The sequence below is a fragment of the Ambystoma mexicanum genome, chromosome 10 (genome assembly GCF_040938575.1).
Source record: "Ambystoma mexicanum isolate Mex_15411 chromosome 10, UKY_AmexF1_1, whole genome shotgun sequence".
Taxonomy (NCBI): domain Eukaryota; kingdom Metazoa; phylum Chordata; class Amphibia; order Caudata; family Ambystomatidae; genus Ambystoma; species Ambystoma mexicanum.
Window position 1 is genome coordinate 1,492,918,287 of NC_090932.1, and position 19,708 is coordinate 1,492,937,994.

Sequence of the window (19,708 nt, forward strand, 5' to 3'; positions counted from 1 at the left end):
TCCTTGCCCTGGTACTGCTTTTGGAGTCTGTCATAGATATGGAATACGTCGGAGACCCAATCCCCTCGAAGAACAAGTTACTTTCTTACCTGGTAACGTTCTTTCGATGGGATGGTCCGACGACATATTCCATATCGCTCCCTCCCTGCCTTCCCCGCTGCAGAATTTCTTTTGCAATTGCAGTTTACGTTCCGCAAGGCTTTGTGTCTGACTGGCAGTTGACTAATGTCACACGTTCTGGGGGAAAAAACTACAACTGAGGCTACGGGCGTCGTGCGTCCTACTTATCACATCGGATGACGTCGGACGTCGGAGGAGGTCCTCGACGACGGCGCATCGACGCAGGACGCAGAAAAAAGTTTCCGAAGCAGCACAGCTGTGGTGATTAGCTGTCATAGATATGGAATACGTCGTCGGACCATCCCATCGAAAGAACGTTACCAGGTAAGAAAGTAACTTGTTCATCTCTTCTTCACACAATTCCCACATTACATTCATCAGACTTACTTTTCAAAACTTGTGCTCTTTTTCCACACATCAAACACCTGGCTGGATATTCTTTTCGGTGAGTGAAGTGAAAGGGGCTATCATACCTGAAGTATTTTTTCCACTACTACTTTGGACCACATTCAAACCTTCACTCTCTTTAATGATGGTCTGTTTTGGGTTCAGCCCACTTATTCTTTTCTCCTTCTTTTTCTTTATTGCATGGACCTCTTATTAGTCATCCCTTATTTCTTATCTAATTCACTCACTGATCTCGTGGTGTTCTCCACCCAGTTAGCTACTGGTATACCCTCTTCCGCCCAGGTCACCTTTTTTTGCAGTTCTTCCCTAACTTTGCTCTCATTGGAATCTACTGTAAATTGGTCACAGTCACTTGCCTAACTGCAACCCGAAGTTTCAAATAGAGGTCAACCCCCAGTGGCGGCTCAGAAGAGGGACAAGGACTCTGGTCTTCCATGTTTAGATATGCTTTATTAAAAGAAAAGTGAAAACTCCTGACTTTTCCTAAACTATGGGTTTTCCCTACTGTGATGAATATGATGATGTCATCACTTCTTTTCCTGGAGTAGCCTCTTCTCATGTGGCCAGGGGACGTCAGTCGCTACCTGATCCTGACCTTGGGGGTGGCTATAGGAGGGAGGACCACATGTGGGGAGGCGACCCACAGGGGGGATAGCGTGGCATCATCAGAACCAGTCACATACCCTCCCATTCCCTTTTTGGGATGTTCCCTCCCTTCCTCATGCCTTGATGGCATATTGTGGACCTGAACCTCTAACCAGTCTGCTTCAAGTATTCCACAAAGCCCTCTTTAAGAGTAGGTTTATTAACAAATGAGACGAGGAAGAAGCGGGGAGCAGTGATGATTTCTCCCAATGAAGGTCGATGTCACCCATCTCAACATCTCATCAGAAAAAATACAACAACTGAGACGAGAAGGAGGCGAGGAGTGATGATGATCACTCCCCACAAGACCCATGAGCAGCGGTCTAGTCATTTGGAAAAAACCATTGTCCCGACTTGGTTTAAAACCATGCGGGAAGAGGAGAATGGAGTTCTCCAGCTCGCGGCAGAGCAAGGTACCAGCAGCGGTGCAGATGTCCAGACAGGTGCGAGAAGGCAGCCTGGTGAGGAATGTGCTTTGGAGAAGCTCGCAAGGCACGGAGTGTGGGAAGCAAGATGTTCTTCCCGAGGGCTGCAGAAGCTGGGAAAGCATCCATAGTGCAGACGCTTACCGAAACACATGGACAGCAGCAGGGGGAGCCGTGAAAGCCAGAGAAACACCTGACTTGGAGTTGGGAACGCTGAGAAGCAATACACAGAAAGCTGGTAAGCCCAGGGAAAGGGCTGGGATGCCGAAGCACTGTCGGGCAGCATCACAAAGGCACTAGAGAGTGGGATTGGATTTTGGGACCCTCAATCTAAACTTGGAAAAGACTGAGGAGGGAAACCAGAAAGAGAGATTATATGTTGAACCATGATGAAAAGGTCTACCGAATATTCGTAAAACAAAATGAATGAATGGATGAAAAGTACTGAACAGACATTGATAATATGATAATTAATGACTAATATGAGCAAGTGAGAAGTATCAATACACAGTGTTGAAAATAAACAAGCGTTTGAAAGGAAATTCCCGGAAGTCTTGGCAGGAGAGTAAACCAGGCGAAGTCAAGTGTTTGAAATGAGAAACACACAAGTCCCGGCAGGAGAGTACACAGGGCAAAGCTAACCATATGAAAAGCAGTGAAAGAGACTATATTCAAAGCCTGGCAGGAGAGTACACAAGGCATAGTCCAGTGTGTGTGATAAACCTCTGTAGAATGAAAACCTAAGGAAGAATCATACACAGGAGACTTGGATCTGTTGTAAACCTGGAAAGAACCTGGTATAGGGAGTCTAACAGTTGACCTGCGAGTCTGGGACCTGCACCCAATTTGTGGAACAGTGAAAGGAGAATTCTAAGGAGGACGCATGCCCTTAGGATTCTAACCTGCTTTTGATTGTGACGAGAAACCTGGGGAAGGGAGCCATTTCTCTGGGAGTGGATTGCAGTATCCAAAGGAGAAAGGTATCCTTTTATACTTAAAGAAACTTGATTATTCTTGGTTTGAACTTTTTGGTATTGATAAAAGGAACCTGTGGAAGGGAAGCATCCCCTGTGAACTGTGAACATTGGCCATTTGGAACTTTTTGGTTTGGATTTGTACCTTTTGTGTTGGATTGGAACATTTGAACACTTGTGAAAACAAGAGACAATATCCTTTGCACCTTAGAGTTAGTTTTGAAGTGTGAGGGCCAGAATAGGATTTCAAACACAGGACGCATTCTTGCTTTGGGACATCTTGACAAAGGACAGCCTCAGTCCAAACTAATCTAATCTGTCCCTGCCACTATCAAAACAACTAAGGCACAGGAGAATGACTCTCTTCTCAGCAAGTTCACTTTAGTAAAGTATTTATAGGTATGTATTTATAGCATTTATGAAATGCCCAAACCCAGGGGTATTACAGTGTTTTGTACCAAAAACAGCATGTATCAATTATTCAACAGGTTACATCATGGAAAAAAACATAACATAAAAGTCTGGCAGATAGTAGTACAGGTCAGGTGATGGTAATTGACAAAGGAGTGCCATCTTAACAGCATAGTTAGTCGTATTTATCAAACAGCCATGTTTTCACAAGCCTTTTTAAAGCCTGATGGGTGGGCTCATTTCTGATATGGGGTGGAAGAGTGTTCCAGAGAGTGAGGGCTCTGATCCTGAAGCTCATGTCACCTGCTCTGGCATGTTTGAATATAGGCATGACCAAGGAGGTGTGGTTCGATGAGCGGAGGGGACTGTGCCTGATGTCTCTTGGTGATGCTGTTGTACAGATAAAGAGGTGCCTCATTATAGATACAGCAGTGGGCAATGGTAAGGTTTTTAAAGTCAATACGGGCTTTGATAGGCAACTAGTGAGCTTCTTTGCATGCCGCTGTGATATGATCAAATTGACAGTGTCCCAGTTCAGCACAAAGAGCTTTATTTTGTAGAAGTTGCAGTTTGGTGAGATTGGTAGCTGATGTGCCCTTGTTGAGGACATTACAATAATCCAGTTTGCTGAGTATCAGGACTCTGGCGAGTGTGAGGCAGTTATTAGTGGACAGAAATTGTCTACTCAATGCAATGAGTTTGGAAATATAGGCCGTAGAGGAGGCGAGGGCATTGATGTGCTTAGACATGGCGATCTCTGCATCGAGGTAAACCCCTAGGGCTTTAACCTGTTTGAGGGCTGGAATGATTGAGCCATCAATGGTGAAGGAAGAGTAAACTGAGTCAAGTAGTTTAAGGTGTTGGGGAAGCCTACCATGAGTAGCTCTGTCTTGCCATCATTGAGGCAGAGGTTATTGTTGGCCATCTAGTTCTGGTTAGAGCTGTAAACATTGTTAATTGAGACCACGTCTTCAGAGTAGGTGCCAGAGAGAGGGACAAGGATTTGTGTGTCATCAGCAAACTTGGTGTCGATGATGCCAAGCGAGTCCCGGATGTCGATTAGAGGTTTGGTATATGTTTTGTATAAAGTGGGTGAAAGGAAGGGGCCTTGCGGGCCTCCTGAAGAAACAGGTGTGGGATCAACTGCAGCTTTAGCCATGGAGATTCTTGAGGATCTCTCACTAAGGAAAGATTTGACGCAGCTGACAGAGTCTGTGGAGAATTGAAAATGGGAGCTGAGAATGTTGTGGTCAACGAGATCAAAGGCTGCAGAGAGGTCAATGGGGAGGAGGATGGCTATATTGCCAGAGGCGCGGATCCTGTCAAAATACATTTTAAGGTCAAGTAGTGCTGTTTTCGTACTGTGTTTCGGTCACAGGCCAGATTATCTGGCTCCCAGGAGGTGATGGTATTCAAGGAATTGTTGCACCTGCAGGTACGCAGTACGGTCCAGGATTTTGAGTAGGAATGGATGGTACATTAGTGATAGGGTGGTAGTTGGTGGGAAGGGAGAATTCCAAGGATTTTTTTTAAGAAGTGGAGTCACCCAGGCAGTTCTTATACTAGTCGGTACCACACTAGTCCTGAAGGATGCGTTCACGAAATCTGTGATGATCGGGCTAACAGTGGGGGTGCAGAGTTTCACAATATGTGCGGAGCAGGAGTCACCCTTGTAGTTAGAATGTTTTAGGGATTGGATGACATCCAATACGAAGGTTTGGGTAACCTGTGAGAAAGAGAACAGTGGAAGCGGGCAAGGGTTGGGAGGGATGAAGGCTTTCAGCATGGGTGGTGGTAAAGATTTGCCCGCTAAGAGTGTTTCTTGGTGTTGATTTTGTTGTGCAGTAGATCGATTTTGTTAGTGAGTGCAACCTGAACAGTAGTTCTTGGTGACTACTTTTCTCAAATCATATAGTTCAGATATTGAGTTCTTCAACTTTTCAACAGTATCTTTTACACGTTGGTTCCCCCTCTCTGTTTTATTCTTCTCTCTTGTGACCTTTGTTGTTTCTGTTCCCCTCTTCACTAGGGCAATTCCGTTATTTCCTTATTCATTAATCTTGAGACTTTTTCTGTACTGCATGTCCCTTCTTTTCCTTGGCTTGGCCAAGTAGGACTGTTCCAATAATGATTGTTACTCTTTTCCAACACTTGGTAATTACTAGGACCAGTATGAGTGTTCCAGTAATGATTCTTACTCTTTTCCATCCCTTGGTAGTTACTGGGATAAGTGTGTTCCAGTAATGATTCTCACTCTAGTACAACTCTTGGTAGTTACTGGGACAAGTAACTCTAGTCCAACTCTTGGTAGTTACTGGGACAAGTATGAGTGTTCCAGTAATACTTCTCACTCTTCTCCTTCAGTTGGAAGTTACTGGGATGAGTATGAGGGTTCCAATGATACTTCTCCATCTTCTCCTTCACTTGATTCTTACTGTGACAAGTATGAGTGTTCCAGTAGTGATTCTCATGCTTCTCCTTCACTTGGTAGTTATTGGGACGAGTAGGAGTGTTTCAGTAAGGATTGCCACTCTCACTGGGTATTTCCCCTACTCAACGCCTACTGAGATGGGTATGAATGTTCCAGTAATGATTGTCACTGCCACAGGGTACTTCCCATACTTTATCCTTACTGGAACGAGTCTGAATGTTCCACACATAATTTCCTGTTCCCCACCCAGGTCTCCCGAACTTCCCGCAACCTTTCTGGCTCAGGGATGGTGTCACCAGGCTTGCGGCCTGTATGAGCGGGAGCTTCTCCAGTGAATGTCAGGTTGGATTGTTGGCTTGCCATTTTCTCTTCGTTCGGCACACTCTGCAGGGCCTCTGGGTAAGTGTTCCCTTTGTTGTTTATGGACTCCTAAATCCACCGAGCTTCGGTCACACCACCACTTCTCATTTGGTCACTCCTTAGACCTTCTGTCAGTTCTTCGGCTTCTCCTGGGCATAAGACATAAGACACCTGGCCTCGCACCCCAGCTTCCTCTCTGCCCCTGAAGCTGTGCGTCGTCGCCGCCTCCTTCAGCGCCACTCTCAGAGCGGATTTGAATTTCCAGGGCTTCTCTCACTCCCAGGTCTTCTCTTCTCTGACTCATGATGTGGCAGTGGGATTTCCCTGGCAGAGTGTCAAAGTCTGTCTTCTCTATCCTGTTCACACTCTTTATTTATTGAGTGGTTTTCTTCGTCTCAGTACTGAATAGCTATCCCTTTTCAGATTTACATGGTTCTACATGACAATAACAAATCTCAGCTTGTTCTTCATGTTTTCGTCTGGTAAGTATTAGTAGTGACGGTGTGAGGAACCTGAAGGTGTCTCACCGGCAAGTCCCCAGAGATCTGTCGTCCAGGTGGCCAGGACACGGCCTTCGCTATTGGATCCAGGTCCTGGGGATGGACCAGTGTGGGAGAATCACCTGGATGAGGGGTCTTCGGGGAGTGGAAGTGGGACAACGAAGGTTGAGACTCGGTACCCCCTTCCTTGTAACACCTTTTCCCCATCCTACCCTGCAGGATATTTAGAAGCTCTACACCCCCCTTTTCCGACACAAACACATTTTTACACCGTAATAGACAATGGACAAACACCAGAGCCGTTTACCTGACATGTCCTAACACAAGGGTCAGGCACAGTCAGGCAATTGACAATATTCACACACACCTGACGGACCTTTATCTTCCCCCACAGAGATAAAAGGCGAAGCACAAGAGCACACTATGAGCAAGCCCGAATGCACGAGGAAACAGCTACATGGAACCAGCAGTTCAAACGGAAGAGAAAGGCGGCGAGAGCTGGAGGGATGACGAAGGGGAAACCGCCCTGGCCCTTTGCAACTCCGACCCGCAAAGCCTCCAAAAGGGAATTCATAAGACCGGGAGTTACAGCTGGCGTGTGGCGGAACAGATGTCAACAGTGCACGGGGGCCTCCCGCAGTGATAACCTAGGCGGGGAGGCATGCTGGCTACCGTGGTACCGTCCTTGACTCCAGAAGCAAGCCAAACCAGCTGACTCGACACCATCAGTAAATCGAAGGAAGCTGATAGCAAACCGAAGTATACTGAGCCCAAAGTTGCAAGTGGCAACATTAGATGTACGCAAGAACTTGAGAACAAAGAACTTGTGTGGATTTGAACTTTTGGGAAAGCCCGAGAAGAGCCTGCTGCAGAGCAGTCAGGTTTTGCAGGAGTGCTCATTCAAAGAACTCTCACTGGCCCCTTTTTTCATTGAAATTGCAAGTACCAGAAGGCCCTAGGAAAGGGCAGTGTGAGGTGTCGGAGTGGTCGTACAAGGGTCACATCAAATCCCTTGTACACTCGAAAGTCTATGACCCATTGCCAAGAGAAAGCTAAGCGAAGTGAATCCTGCATCATGAGAAAGTAAAGTGAACTGTATATTTGGCAAACGTGAACCCGGTTGAGGGATGTCTGCGAGTTGGTGTGAAAAGTAATACACCCGTGAAAATTGTGTAGACAAGAGTGCACCCGGCCGAGGGTTGTCCACAGTCGGAAGTTGTTTAAACAGACTTTAATGCTCTTGAATATAGCAAGCTGCATTTGAAAAGCTGTAGTGAACCTGACGGATGGAGGCCAAAGTTGCAAGAAGCAACCGAACCCGGCGGAGGGAGATCCAAGGGGCGGAGAGCAATCGCCCAAGGTACAAGATTACAGAAGGAACTTTTGTTTGTTTGCTGTTTTAATCCATCAGGCCCTCTAAGACAAGAGACTTTGCAGAGAAGAGTCTTTGACCCCTGGAGGTTCTGGTATTGTTTAACTGGAATTGCGAGCCTCGTGCGGCAGAGGTCGAGGAGTGTGCTGTGCTCAGACGTCCTGCCTTGTCCCTTGCTAAAAACATGGGGAAGGGACACCCAGCCATACCATCCTGACTTAACATTTTGTGAACACTTCTTTATTTTCTGGTGAACATTATCCCACACTCTTTTTTTTGTAACTTCAGCGGGTAAGGATTGGCAATAGGTTTTTTAGTATAGGCCCTTTTTTATTTGATAAGACGCTACTAGGACTGCCTTATTATTATTTGATGGTCGTAGCTTGCTCCCATCTTAGCTTTAGGTTAGGCGTTTTTCTCACCCATTATAAAGTTCAATAAACACCCTTGAACTGTGATCACTTGTGTTTGTCTTTACTGTTGCCACCATGAGTTCCTTACAAAGGTTATAGGTGGGTTGGTTTCAGAGTTCCTCGTCAGGGGGAATCTCTCTTGGTGAGGTCCCGCTTGCCTCTACCCCAAGGGAGGGTATTCCCTAGCAGGCTCACCTCCCTAGTCTCACAAGGAAAGGCTCCCCCCTGGGGAGAAGTGACTGAATCCTGCGATTCGTCGCACCCCTTATAGGCATTATATATTTTCCTACCCTGCTGGACTCTCATGACAAAGTGCTAGAGCTCTAACACTATACTCTATTTCACTTCATAATGTTTGTGCAGTTTTTTCATGCAGTGCACATAGTCGTTCAAATTCACCCCTTCCACTTCCTGGAGCTCTGGCAGATTCTCAAATGTCTCATGTTCCTCTGTGCCCAGACGGTGCAAGGATATTTTTCTGTCCATGCTGAAACTTGCTTCACTGGTCAATTGAAGCTGATGGAAAATCCCTTTCTTGCGCTTGAGGACAGGTTTACCGGGTAAGGGCAGAAACCTGATAGGCGCAAATACGTTTAGCATCTCAGAGATAACAGCACCACCACTTTCACTTAGGTGACGTGGGATTACAGTATTGTATTCCAAAACTCTGACGCCTTGTGTGGCCTCCTGCCTCTGTGCGCAATTAGGCACCTAAGATCCTAGAGACCTCCAGTTTTCTGAACCCCATCTGTGGTCGAACAGTGTTGGGTGGAGTTTGGGGCACGGAGACCTGCTGCAGCTGCCCAATTCATGTGGGAAATGCCATTCCAAGATGACAGCTGTCTTGTATCAAGGCTTGGATTGCGTTTTCACAAATAAAGGGGTTCGAGGACACAAAAGCAGCAGGAAAGCTGCAGAGAAAGATAACCTAACAATTTCTGCTTCAAGCTACATCCTCACAAACACTTAAATAGAGTTAAGCTAGGGCAGTCCCAGGTGGCGGGCCCAGGCAACCTTATAAACTGCAGGTCTTTGCATGATAGTATGGGTGTTTGGAAGCAGTGGTGGGGCAGTTTTGGAGACTATTGGAGGCAGAGGCGAGGTAGCTGGAGCAGGGAGAAGGAGGCTAGAGAGAGGAGGTCAGAGTACAGAAGAGGATGTTGGAAGTGTTGGAGAGTGGGGGGGAGGGGGGCACATTTCCAGGACGGGCCAAGGGGTAGGCCATGGATGCCATGGAGCAGGTGGAGAATAAAGAGGTGGGGGGCTAAGAGGAGGTGAGGAGTGGAGGGTTAACCGGGAGGACACCAGGAAGATTGAGGGAGAGTGACAGGAGGAGAGTATGGAGAAAGAAGCATACAGAAGATTGGAGGTAACTGCAAATGAGAAGAATAGTATAGCCAGGAGGGGGATGGGAAAGACTTCTGGGAAAGTTAAGTCATAAGGAGGAGGCTGAAGACAGAGCAAAGTAGGAGGGGGAGAGACAAGACATCTAGGGAGAGGCTGAAGGGGTTCGGGCCAAAGAGCAGGCACTACTACAAGCCTCAATGGAAAGTTGAGGCATGGAGGTGCAAAAGGGTAGCAGATTGTCAAGGAGGTGAAAGAAGGAGGTAAAAGAGTGGGAGAGTTGCCCTTAGACACAAGACCATGCCGAATTGTTGAGGAAGTAGCGATGAGGCAGGGCTCTAAGACATTGAGGAGGAGAGCATAGCCTGACTCAGCATGTGGACAAGCACACCGACCAACCTCCTGGTCAAAGCTGGGGTTTTGTTTTTTGTTACCCAGCCCTACCTTAGGTTGCTGTCTAGGCCTAACATACGAGCACACGTGGGGGCCACAAGACTCACTAAGGGGTCTTGCAGGAGTCCCAGACGATTTGGAACCAGTAGCCAAGAAAAAAGTATGGAGTCATTTAAAACCCCTGAGCTGTGAGTGACAGAAGTGTTGTTATGCCCCAGGAAGGGAGCTCCCGATTGGGAACTGTGAAATCCAGATGTTTCTCATTTGAGATCCTCTTAAGTGAATGTATCCTGTTGTTGAGTTATGTTTTGATTATTTTGCCCACAAGGATAACAAACCGGAATAAATTAGTATCTTTTCACCCCTACTCTATTTCTACCTTCTATTGATCCTGCTCGGCTTCAAGACAGTCGATACCAACCAGAAATAGTACCATTTTCAACTTTTCCTTTAAAAATGGATTTTGGATTGAATGGCCACTTTTCTCTGTCCATTTTGTGTTTCTTTGTTTCAGCCTTGCAGAATGCCCTTGAATCGGAGCAGAGCCAGGACATTTTCTGCTCTGTGCCCAACAGTTCGCTCATTAGCCATTGAGGACTCAGTCGCTGCCAATGGCATCCTCCTCTGTACATGCTTGGCATATTGGCCATGGTGTTCACACAAATATTGTTGAGCTTGGGCCACAGCGCATGCACACCTCTGTGGTTTATGCCCACTTCAGCACTCTAACGGGCCCAGACCATTACAAGCAACTCCCCACTGGCTTAGTGGTCTCACTGTACCAAGGAAACAAGCTACCAGAATTGCCTTTTCTGGGTTTTGGGATGAATTATGCAGAGTCCTCACAGAATCCCTGCCTAACGTCTCCTCCCAAGTGCCCAGGGAAAGGCAGACGATTCCTGATCCTACCCTGGGTGGATCACCTGGGAGGAGAAGGCCCCCAATGGAATAGGAGGGCTCTGCAAGGAGAGACGCAGTATTCCTCCTCTTTGGAGGGTGAGACTTATAGTGGAAGAATACTTGATGGCGTGCTGTCAAGGTCAAACTCCCCTTTCTAAAAACATCCAAAATGTTATTAATGGAGACCCTTATGATCAATCTACGAATAGACCAAAACATCAATACATCAATTCCCTCTTTGGTTTAGACTGTAGAATTGAGAATCAACCAGAAAAAAACTTAAATCCTTATCTAGAGCTATGTGTTATAAACAGAGTATTTTAGGAAGAGTTAAAACCAACATCTGTGGTTAAAAGAAGAAAATGAACGTTGAAGACCTCCAAGTCCCATTATGCCATTGGTACTGAGACGAGGAAGAGGGCCTCAGAGGCACAGAACTGCAGTATGTAGTCTAGTGTTCCAGACAATCTACACCTGAGCAGGAATTTTGACTATTTAAATCCCCCTCAGGTGCAGATACAGGAGAGCAGCAGTAGTTGTAGCAGAAGCAGTTATTAGCAACTGTATGTGCAGCATGGGAAGAACGAAGACGCCGGGACCACTGCTGTGTCTGTGTTGGTTAATGGTGCTGAAAGAGTCGTGAGCAGGAGAAACCTCAACTGGTGAGGTCACTCAGTGGGAAGTGCTGCTGTTGCAGGTTGCCCCGTGGGAGAGAGGTGCTCTCTGCACCTTGTGCCTATCTCCGGTTGCTGTCGAACACCGGGGAATGAACCGAGCAATGGGAGCGCCTGTCTGGAAAGACACGAGTCACAGGACTGCAACTGGACCCGTCAAAGGCTCCAGTTCTGGCGAGGAAAGAAGTGGTGGCAGCAGCGGGATACGCCGACGCACAGGAAGAGACCGATGAGTTGGCCTTGGACAGGTGACTCCGGGCACTCCATGGTAAACTGCTAGCTGCAAATACATATTTTGAATACCAAATTAATTAAAGAGTGTTTTTGGCCCAATAAACATGTGAAGAGAAGTGAAAGGAGAATGTTTGTAACGATCATTATCCAAGTAAAGAGAGAGCAATATTTGAAGAAGGCTGTACATACTATTGCCCAAGGAAAATGGGGGCAACATTGAACCCACAGAGTGACCACCATTGGCAGAGCAAAGAGGGAGCAGTATTAAACCAAGACTGTAACCAGTATTGCCAAAGCAAAGAGGAGGCAATATATGAGCCATATAAAAACCAGCATTGCCTTAGCCAAGGAAAGGTCATTGAAAGTAAAAGGGTAAACAGCTTGGATAAGAGACATAACCAACAGCTACCTGGTGTGATAGTGGAAACTCGGAGATGGCAGGAAAGTCGCCCTCCTTGGGGAGAGTATCAAGGGGGAGAGGAACATAACCTGCATTACATGTGACCAATCAATGATCAAAACAAACAGCATACATTGTATCCTTATGGAAGACGTTGTGAATTTTACTGTTATTGAAAGTCAAGAGACTTTACTGATGTTTGAAGTAAACCACATTGCAGAGTACTTGTAGCAGTGGTAGGAGGTTTATCTTGGCAGGCAAGTACACCAGGAAAGGGATTGTTAGTGGTAGTCCTGGCAAGTTAGTGAACCAGGAAGAAGACATTGAATTACCGCATTGTGGTTGTGGTGGAGAGAAAGTGGCAAGGCCGCTAATGTGTTTAATGAACTGTGGAAAAACCATCCTGACTGAGGCAGTGTTGAGTATAAAGAAGTCTGTAGCAGTTGTCTTTCTCAAGAGAGGCGAAGTCATATTCACTGACAAACAAAAGCCTGTGGAACTTTATGCTGAAGAGTGTTGAACTTTGTGAAATTATAATGAAGTCCCAAAGCCAAGCGAAAACCTCCAGGAGTGAAGTAACTTTGTGTTGGAAACATAACTTGGCTATTGGAACAAATATTTGTGTTTTCTCCTGAAGTCGAACCTGATTATTGGTATGAACTTTATTCATTGGAACTTTTATTTGGAAATTCTACTTTAATCCTGGGGAAGGGGGTCTAACTCTGGTTACAAGAGTACTTGGTTCTATTCATTATTTTGTTGAATTTGAAGAGCCATCTAAATGCTTGTATGATTTTGTTGTATGTATAAGTGTGAGGGATAGATACCTTTTGATGTTAAAGTGTTTTCCTTTAGCCTTATTTTCTTAGATAGGGAAACCAACGTTGGGTTACGGAAAGCGAAGCGTTTGTCACACCCCTGTAAGTTAATAAAATGGCTTCTTGTGAAAAACCTACTTCAAGTTGTCTGCCTCACATTTCTGACCCCTCACAGTGTCGACCCACTGCCTCTCTTTCAGGACGTCAGTGAGGTCACTCTGAGGGTCTAACCTTGCCCGCCCACATAACCGCAGTATGCACAGGGGCAGAAGCTATAAAGAAATGTTTACTTAAGAAGAGGATAATATAACTCCACCAAAGTATCCTAGGTATACACCTAGACAGTGTGGCGTACCAGAAGAAAGACTCAGACCAGAAGCCATACGCTTACTACAGGAGTTTTATTTAAATTAAAGAAAACGCCTTACTGACCCTATTGCTAATAGGGAAGCTCCCTACCAAACAAACTAAACTAAAGGCAGTCATCAAAATTAGTCAAAATATTAAACCTTGTCCTCTGTCCAAATCCTAACTTCTAAGCTGGCCCTAACACTTAGAATATCAACTTAAAAGGGAAAGCGTGCAATATAGTTTGCCCTCAATGTTCTTTACTCATCTCCCATTGTTTCCAGCAATCTCTCCTAGTTTAGGTTCCCACAATTATTTAATAGTAGACATGTCTCCTGACTTTATCGGTTTGTGTCCATCTTGTCAGAGCTCCAAATAAAGAAAAGGTTTGCCTCAGGTATATAGCATAAACTCTCAAGTTCCCAAAAAAGTAAATTGTCTCACTGGTGGTAGACTAAGGGGTATTTCTTTAATCCTCTTCCACCAACTACGTGGGTCTCTCTCCACAAGATTCCAATTTTGCTTGATTCTGGTTTCCCCTTTGAATGATTCCTTACTGGCTTTATAGGGCCCTCTTGGCACCCTTGGTTCTCTTGTTCCTAGTTTCTCACTTGATTCGTAGGGGGGTGTGTTTCCCCTGCTAGTATATCTTTCTCTTGGTTTTTGTGTGTAGTTTTGAGCTGTTGGGCTGATTCAACGGCTCAGGTTTTTAGGTTTCCCCTAACCACTCTTATATTATTTATGTCTTTCCCCCTCTCTGGACCTGGTTGCCGCGTAGGGTTCCAAACTCTTTGTTCCTTCTCCCGTTCTCAAGGTCTGGTCTCTGCGACCCCCCCCCACCCTGCGCCCCTACTATGAGCAATCCGCGTACCATCTCCGTAGCAGGTCCTGCTCAAGCAAGGTGACTTTGACAGGTTGACGCTGCGTTCTCCTCACCTGAATGCAAGCAGAAGTGATTTGCTGCTATGTTGCTCTCGCTCTGGTTTCAGGTAGTGTGAGCAGGGGCCTACTTCCTCTCTCGCTCACCAGGTTCGGCATAGTTTCCTGTGCTTCAGCCCATCGTGTCCTAAGCGTGGTCACACCTTCCCACGGGGCTGGCTCTGCTCACCCTCGCCGACTCCAGACAGCTCGTAAGCACATTTCTCATTCTCTCTGGCTTCTCTCCCAGTCTCCCAGCTGACCTCCGTCCGGCTCCACGCCACAGCTGGCTCCTCTCTGCAGCACGGCTCTACCTCCCACGGATGTTGGTACGTCAGAGGCTTGCTTCTGCTTATTGCTTCTCCTCCTCCATTAAAGGGGGGAAAGTCCTTTTATTCTTGCTACCAGATACCAACGGGATGTGTTTATCTGCAAGCCCATTGAGAGGTCAGCATTGCCTCGAGCCAACTGTTCAAATAAACCTTTTACATTATTTGGAGTATCACAGCTGACAGTCAGATCCACTTCTGGTATATCTATATATGCAGACAACGGGCCTCACTCCGAGTTTGCTGGTCCGGAAATAAGGGTGCCGGTAGCAGCTTACCAGCACCCTTTCCAGACTGGCAAACTACAACTCTGCCTGCCAGGGCCATTGCGCCAGGCAGGTCTGACCCGCCGAGCGCATCGCCCCTGGTTGACAGGGTTGTCACAGAAGCACTGTTGTCACTGTTAGCAACAGCGCCAGTGTTTCCGTGTCCCCATTCCTGTAGAGTCCTAAAATCTGGCGCCTGACTTCCCACTCCACCGGGACTTGTAATGTCCCAGTGGCACCGGAAAGTCAGGCATCGGATTCAGTGTTACGAGTCCGGCGGCAGCACGCCAGTAGCACCGGCAGCTTACCGCCGGACTCGTAATGAGTCCCAATGTCTCAGTTGTAGGGAGTTCCTTACCGGAATAGGAGTCCCTGTTCCCTGGTGGGGAGTGAATCCCAATGAGGTTCCACTTTCCCAAACACCTAGGGAGGCTTTTGCTTAGCAGGCTCACCTCCCTAGCCTCAAAGCAGGTGGCTCCTCCCACAGAAGAAGGCTCTAAACCTCCAGATTCGTCACAACAGCCCAACAGTCACTGGTAGAGTAATGGTCTCTTTGCAATCCCAATCTCTGCTAATGTCTAGTTGCTTTCAATTTAGAATGCCCCACTAAGCCTTTCCACTAAATTGGTCTTGGTCTTCTTCGGCTCTCAAATTACAGCACACCACAGTGCCCTGCTAGCTAGCTGCTTGTGACCATTAATCTAGGAACGGTATGTTATGTTCACACTTCTTTACTTCACACAAACAGGATCTGGATTTTTAAATGGCACTGTTATCATACAATGTTGTGCCCTACGCTACAGTACTTTTGTTGTGTGTCCTTTCACCAGATGACCAAGACCCACTGGTAGGGAAGGAACGCTTCTTTATTGTTGAGTTACAGGATCGGGAAAGTATTACAGGACATAAACAGGTAAAGGACATTCACTGGCATACCCTGTCACTCAAGTAGCCTATTTCCAACCGTCTTTCGAAGAACACTGAGCAGGTCACAAATACACAGAATTCTACCCACAGAACATTTGTGACATCACAGCATGCAAACAGGTAAAATGTGGCAAGATGACAGCACATCACAAGTACTGAAATGCTTAAATGTACTTCAGGTGACGCTGGGGCCTCATTACAAGTTTGACAAAATACTAGTGCTAATTCCTTTACAGCCACTTTTTTACTGCTGAGCTGATGGCAAGTTTGACCTTGAAGTACAGGATTTTCCCCTAGCATCCAGCTGGAGGTAAATCCACCACTTTAATGTGAAATATTTCCAGAATTGGTAATTCCACCAAAATCCCCATGGAGTCCTATAGACTCAAACCATTGAGATTAACACCACCCTCCCACCACTTGTAATCGCATGGTAAACCCATGGGACCAAGTGGCAGTAACAGTCAATAGGTTTGGCAGTAATTTGGCAGATTTGCTGCCAAATTACCCCCAAACACGTAATGAGAGTCAGTGTTTCTAGCTAGTTTCATATTTTAAAGGTACTGCGTGCCTTTGCGCCTGTGATGCTGTCAGTGGTGAGTGACTGCTTTGATGTTGCAGGAGTCCTGGGTATGATTGTCCTGTTCTTTCTTTTGTTCTTTATTGCTTGTCTTGCAGAAATCCATGATCCCACTGTTTCTAGGAGCTGACGTGCTGGCACTGACCCATGTTCGAACTGAGAACCACACAAAACTACATGCAAAGTTTGCAAAGAAAGGCCTGGCTTCAAAACTTAACTTCGGCTCTGGTAAGTTGTGCTAAAATGCAGAGATGCACATGCATTACTGGCACCCTTGGGCTGATTGTATGCACCAGTGTGATTGTTTTATGTTTCAGTTTTGGAATTTCTTTGGGTAGGGGATTATTGAATGTTATGTCGGCTGGTTATTTTTTTAGCATCTGTCTATTTAGTGCTTGCTTTTAGTTGGCTTTGTCTTTGCTGTTATTTAAATATGTGTTCAGTTCTAGATTTTTTTTTACTTTCTTGTAAACTACAAAAAGGAAATGGTTCCATTATTTTGGTCTTTTTATTTGAAAATTGTGTATTTCGTCAACTGTATTTTGATTAAAAAAATCATTTGTACTGTGTCAGATCAGGATGGGGCAATAACATTGAGGACTCTGTGCAATTTATTTTGATTCGTTATGCATCATTTATCAAATATGATTTGTCAATTGTCTGTAGTGCAATATTTTAAACCGCATTATTACAATTATATCATACAGCAGTCGGAAATCAACATTTATGGTAAACCTATCCAAAATGCACATTAGTATGTGGCTTCTTTACAAATCTGTCAGGCTGACCCAAAATCAAACTCTCAACATTATAGGCCGAAAGCAAGTCAGTTCTTGTAAGTGGAGGTGTATTAGAGACCTATTTTCCTCTTCCATCTTCTCCACCTCAGAGTTCCGATTCCACAGACTGAAGCTCCCAGCATCAGTGAACGGTCTTTGGTTTTACAGCATTCAAGGAGTTTTCCGTGTTGCTTTTGAAATGTATACCAGAGACCACCAGCTCGCTCTACTCGACAGCTTCCAGGTATCTATTTTTAAATTTGAGAAATGCACATATTCTGAAACTGGGTTCCTTGAAATCTGGCACATTATTTCTTTAAATAACAATGTTTTAAAAATTTAACTGGCAGCATTCAACAGACTGTTCAAATGTTTCTCAAGTTGGTAACACACTCTGCGACTTGAGCATCTTACATTTGTGAGGCAAGTTCAATTTAAAACACAGTCTCAAGTCTCTAACCGTTGTAAACACCTGACATTCATTGATTACCAATATGCAGCCTGATTTGGTGAGAATTCAGATTTTTATTTTGCAAATGAGCATGAAGTAGATCCAGATCTTCTTGCCAACTTTCCTTACTTAATTGTGAGTACTAAGAGAAGCAGTGGTGCGCTGCGTTCTTTCTTGGATCTGCCGAATGGTATATCAAATAGCAAAAAAGTTTCAAAACAGTGTCAATGTATCTTCAACTGCCTACTAATACAATCCTATTCCTTGTGTGTCCTGTGGTAGGTCAGACATAGGAGACAGACAACTAGATATGGTTCCAACCGATTCACTTTGTTATATTACAGAAGAAATGTCTCTCCTAGCCCTACAACTGCAACGAAGGTTCCCTATGCTAAAGACAAATAACAAAAGAGTGCTCATCAGAATGTCTTACAAGAGTATAAACCTCGTCCTCTGCCCAAACCTATGTGATCACACTACCTGACCCTACTACTAATAAAGGAAAACAAAAGTTGGCCTGGAGAAGGACCACTGCTCCCCCTTCTTGGCCTTGTACTGGTTGGTGCTTGACCCCCTCCCAACACTCTTTGGGGTTTTCTCTGAGTCTTTGATTTTCTATAGCCCTATCAGGCCCGTGGATAGTTGATAAACATTCTTAGCGTTTTGACCTTCCTTTGGATGGAGTCAGCTCTGCCGCCCTCCCTTTATTGGGAACCGCATGCCTGCTTTTCCGTGGTGCCTGCCGATTGGGGAGGACGTCGCTTCTTCCATCCGGGAGCCATACTTCGCGCATCTTTGGTCTCCTTCTGCTTCATCCTGATGGCCTCTGTTCGGAGATGCCAGTTGGTTGTCTGGGTTGCAGCTCAGTTTCTCTGGTCCTGAGAATTCGGGGCTTCTACTGCTCCTGGGATCGGCAGAATTCCTCGGGCTTCCAATTCTTTCCACCCACCACGCATATGTTGTGGTCCTTCCTCCAGGATGCATCCATTCCATGCTGTAGCAGTGGCTTCTGCAATTCGTGGCCCTTCTCACACTGGCCCTCTCTCACGGCCGACCTGTTTTGCACCAGTTCCTCTCCTCCAGGTATGTCTCTTCCTGCAATAAGCGGGGTTGTGGCCTCCAGGAGGGCTCATCAGCACAATCAAACTCATTTAAATGGCCCTTGTCCTGAATATTGTTATCAGTTCCCATGTATGCAACAAACCTTTGGGACATTGTAATAAGGGAAGTGTTACATATTGGTTCACTGCGGAGTCCTTGTCCACTAAGGGGGAGTCCGCCGTAGTGGGGTACTGCATGCCCAATCCCCCAAGGAGTACCTTGCATAGCGGGCTCACCTCACTAGCCCCAAAGAGGGTGGCTCCCTCTTTAGGAGAATGGATGAATTTCCTGTATTCGTGCCAGTCCCTATTCTATTCCTACTACTCAACACCCCCACTTTTGCCCATCATTTCTTTCTTCTTTCTCCACAGATTGCGGTTGGTCACCCTGGTGTAGTGCGTGTGTGAAAATAAGCCAAAAAATGTGGCACCGATGCGCAGCCATTTTGGACATTCCATTACCGGAATGAAAGAGCAATGAAAGCCTATGTTTTCATGGACTCAGCAAGTAAGCATATATTTTTGTAGCAGCGGCAAGGTCACATATTAATGTCAGATGAACTAACTGTAGGGAAGAGTTGTTGTATTGTCCACCGAAGGACGAGCCAGAAAGGGAATTGGAGCACTCTGCAGGTGCAGTGATAAGGGACACTGGGAACGAAAGCAAGAAGTGAAGCTGGGCTTTTCCACTTTTACCTGGAATATTTCACTCTTTTCCCCTCATGCTTATTGTCTGCTCTTCGGCCGAGGGCAGTCTGGTAACCCATGATAGGCGGGGATCGAAAGAGAGGTATATCCTCTTGGAAAACCAGTTAGAACTTGGACCCCGGGTGATGCAGTCTCACTGAGAGGTAGGATGCTGCGCTCCAGACCCCGTTAGCACGTGTTATCTCTCTGCCTACCTGCTCTGGGACTAAGCATTGTTGTGGTGGTCGAGATGAAGGTGTCTTCTGCAACTATCCTAACAGTGAAGTTATTTTTGTATAACCAACTATATGTGTGTGTCTTATTTTATATCACTTGAACATGAATAAAGGGCCTATGACGAGCCATTTATATAATCATTATAACTAGCGTGGTATGTCTAATTCTTTGACTAGCCGAGTCCGGTAACTGACTTTGTAACAGGCCTGGGGGGCGTATGTCTGAGGTCTCCAGACGTGGCCGAGATAAAGCAAAACAATTGGG

At 45.9% G+C, this 19,708-nt stretch overlaps 1 protein-coding gene across 1 annotated transcript in view; it reads left to right on the forward strand.

The window, feature by feature from the left end:
- The window catches only part of LOC138492466 (uncharacterized), a 212,702-nt gene that overhangs the window by 70,679 nt on the left and 122,315 nt on the right, over positions 1-19,708 (forward strand). The window contains exons 2-3 of the mRNA XM_069619622.1: positions 16,289-16,418; positions 17,080-17,213. Coding sequence (XP_069475723.1) covers positions 16,295-16,418; positions 17,080-17,213 — 258 coding nt within the window. The 5' untranslated portion in view covers positions 16,289-16,294. The remainder of the gene's footprint in view (positions 1-16,288; positions 16,419-17,079; positions 17,214-19,708) is intronic.